General features: G+C 34.5%; 1 protein-coding gene across 1 annotated transcript; it reads right to left on the bottom strand.

Moving 5' to 3' along the window:
• Nucleotides 1-251: 251 nt before the first annotated feature.
• Nucleotides 252-1364, bottom strand: LOAG_12789 (hypothetical protein; the record flags this gene model as incomplete). The annotated part of the gene is made up of 3 exons (XM_003148301.2): nt 252-339; nt 738-857; nt 1321-1364. 3 exons carry the CDS (start codon nt 1362-1364, stop codon nt 252-254), a joined length of 252 nt encoding a protein of 83 aa, XP_003148349.2.
• Nucleotides 1365-2670: the final 1306 nt, after the last annotated feature.

Raw genomic sequence — 2670 nt, 5'->3', positions numbered from 1 at the left:
CCTGTCAATACTAACGGCCACAACAGATATGAGGAATGAGGCTAAATGTGGTCCTTCAATTGTGGACATGAATGAAGGATGAGACGAAAAGTTCAATCCTTCCCAAGTTTTAGGACTAATTCATTATTATCAACAGTTGTAGAATTAGTCCCTTATGAAATCGTCTTCCTTATGAGTAGAGCGCATAATAATTGAGCCTATGACTCAAACTTGTCGGATAAATTGGACAAGAAATAAATCACATCAGTGCTTCAAACATTGCTGATTAAATGCCACCATGGGAAAACGTCCACATTAAGTCCATTTGCCAGTGAAAACGAATGCAACGATGCATAAATGCTGAAATATCTTTCGGAGTAAAACAATGAAGTATCGCTTCCTCCGATCATCAGAATAATTATCTGTCATCCAGGATAATGTAACACCTGGAGACAGCTCTATAATGTGTTGAATACGATCATAAATCAGCAACCCTCAAGGAGTTTACGTCAAATTTCCTTGAATAACCACCAATTTTCTTCAATTTCAATACTGTAATGGTTCAAATGAGAATTAATAATATTAAGAAATCAATTATTCTCATTGTGGGATAAATCAAAATTTCATGAAACAAGCATATTTTTTGAAATGAATGCGAACCTCTTGAAAAAAGTCTGGGTCAAATTTTTGAACTTTTGAACTTTTGACAAAAATAAAAGTAGGAAAGAAGTGGGAAAATTTCTGCAATAAGAACATACGTGTAATATTTGATAAGTGCTTCAATGCCAATAAATTCAGGTGGTTCTTCGTCACCACAATCTACATAAAGCAGATTTGTACCAAGATTTTCATCAAATCGCTCTTTGATTAGATAATGGCTGAAAGTGATAATAGATTTATAACTAATATTTTTCAGTAGTTTTCCCCTCATATTCCTTTTTTCTTTTCTTTTGTTCTCAATCAACTCATTAACTTGATATTTCATAAAATTATCCCTTTAGGATTAATTTCATTCCTAGTAATGAGCGTGAATTCCCAGCTAAATGATACTCGAGAGAGTGAATACTAGACTAATTTTTAAGCCAATGCTAAAAGATAAGGTTAACTAAAATAAAGTTGACAGATTGATATATTTGGCAAGACTGTCTCAAACTCTATTACATTCTTATTTCACCGAATATATCACACTAAAAGGTTAGTGGATTTCAGTGTTCGATGATTTGATCATTAGGATTCACTCTGATCGAATTCACTGATCTGATTGATTGGGTTGAAAGGTGAATTATCAAGCTATGCTGTCAATTATGCCCCAAACTTAATGATATGTAATGAAGAACTTACTGAAAATCACCACGACTATTCTTGTAAACAATGCATAATGACATCTTCTTGTCATTTATTTCATTGAGTGAGTGATATACCTGTCAAAATATTTTCATTTACCTTTATTGAAAATAACATCAAAATATTGAAATGTTGTACAAAGTGTTTAATTATCATGAAACTAAGCTAACATCTGATAATTGCTTCTAAGCGCATATTTAACAAACAATGACGTACTCTAAACGCAGTATTACGTGAAACGAATAATTCAGCAGTTTGTGGTCTAACGATTCCAATGTAGTATCGTTTCATTGGAAATGCTGAATTGTCTTCTGTGGTCTCGGACTCTTTTGTTCTAAAAGTAAAAAAGGCTAGCTACAGTTAAATACCAGGATGGTTGCAAGAGTAGCCTAATAACACGGTAAAGGTCAAATTTTCTGAACTTGTCACTGCTGAACCTCTCTGATCGGTGTATATTCTTACAGTACTGCTTATTATTCCTAGCTGATTGCTGTTTAATGCTACCGATATGGCAGTGGAGTGCAGTAGGCAAATGCAGTGGAGTAGAGTAGAGTGCAAGTCATTTACAGTGCATAAAACTGACTTGTTTGATTCTACCCTGACAACATTTCTTTCACAAATATATTCTTGATCCAGAAATCGCGTGAACTTAAAATCCGCAAATCTGAAATAGGGAAAGAGGTAATTCTTCTCTTCTCTCTTTCCCTCTCTCTCTCTTTTTACCTCTTTCTCGTTTCTTTTTCTTAACTTCTTTATCTCTTTTTTAGACCAAAAAAAAAGACAAAAAAAAAATTTACGACTTTGCGCGCTGTAATCGAAGTACGAGTGGCTCTTCTTCCAAAGAAATACTCTGAAATAAACGCATTCAACAATCCTCATCATATCGTCTTCATAGGAATGCATTTCAGGATCCGTTGAATGAGTGGATCCGGGATGGATCTTGCATTGGACAGTCCTGCGATCATCCATCGATATTTTCAGAGCTACAGAATGACAGTCTTCTAATATTCCACATAACTGATCTCTTAATCTCTTAATTCATTGGCGCTTTTAGTTGCAAAAATATGTTTGCTTCTTCTGATTTCGTTTATTGCTGCTATACGGAAATGATGTAATTTAGAAGAACGGAAGCCAATTCCGGAAATCACCTTGGAGGATTCTTCGCTTTTAGTTGAAATTTCCGATGACGTCGTCTTCAATGCCACTGAACACTTATGACCATGCACGCAACATTTCTAAAGGGTTTTCGTAAAAATTAAATATTGAATTTATCTTCGCAAGCATCCTCCTCAAAAAAAAAGAGTATTTCTTACAACGGGCCTGCTTGATTCATACTTCAATGGTTTG

This window comes from Loa loa, assembly GCF_000183805.2.
Source record: "Loa loa unplaced genomic scaffold supercont3.3, whole genome shotgun sequence".
NCBI lineage: Eukaryota > Metazoa > Nematoda > Chromadorea > Rhabditida > Onchocercidae > Loa > Loa loa.
Note: the sequence above shows the minus strand (reverse complement) of the source record. Positions and strands in the feature narration are given on the sequence as shown.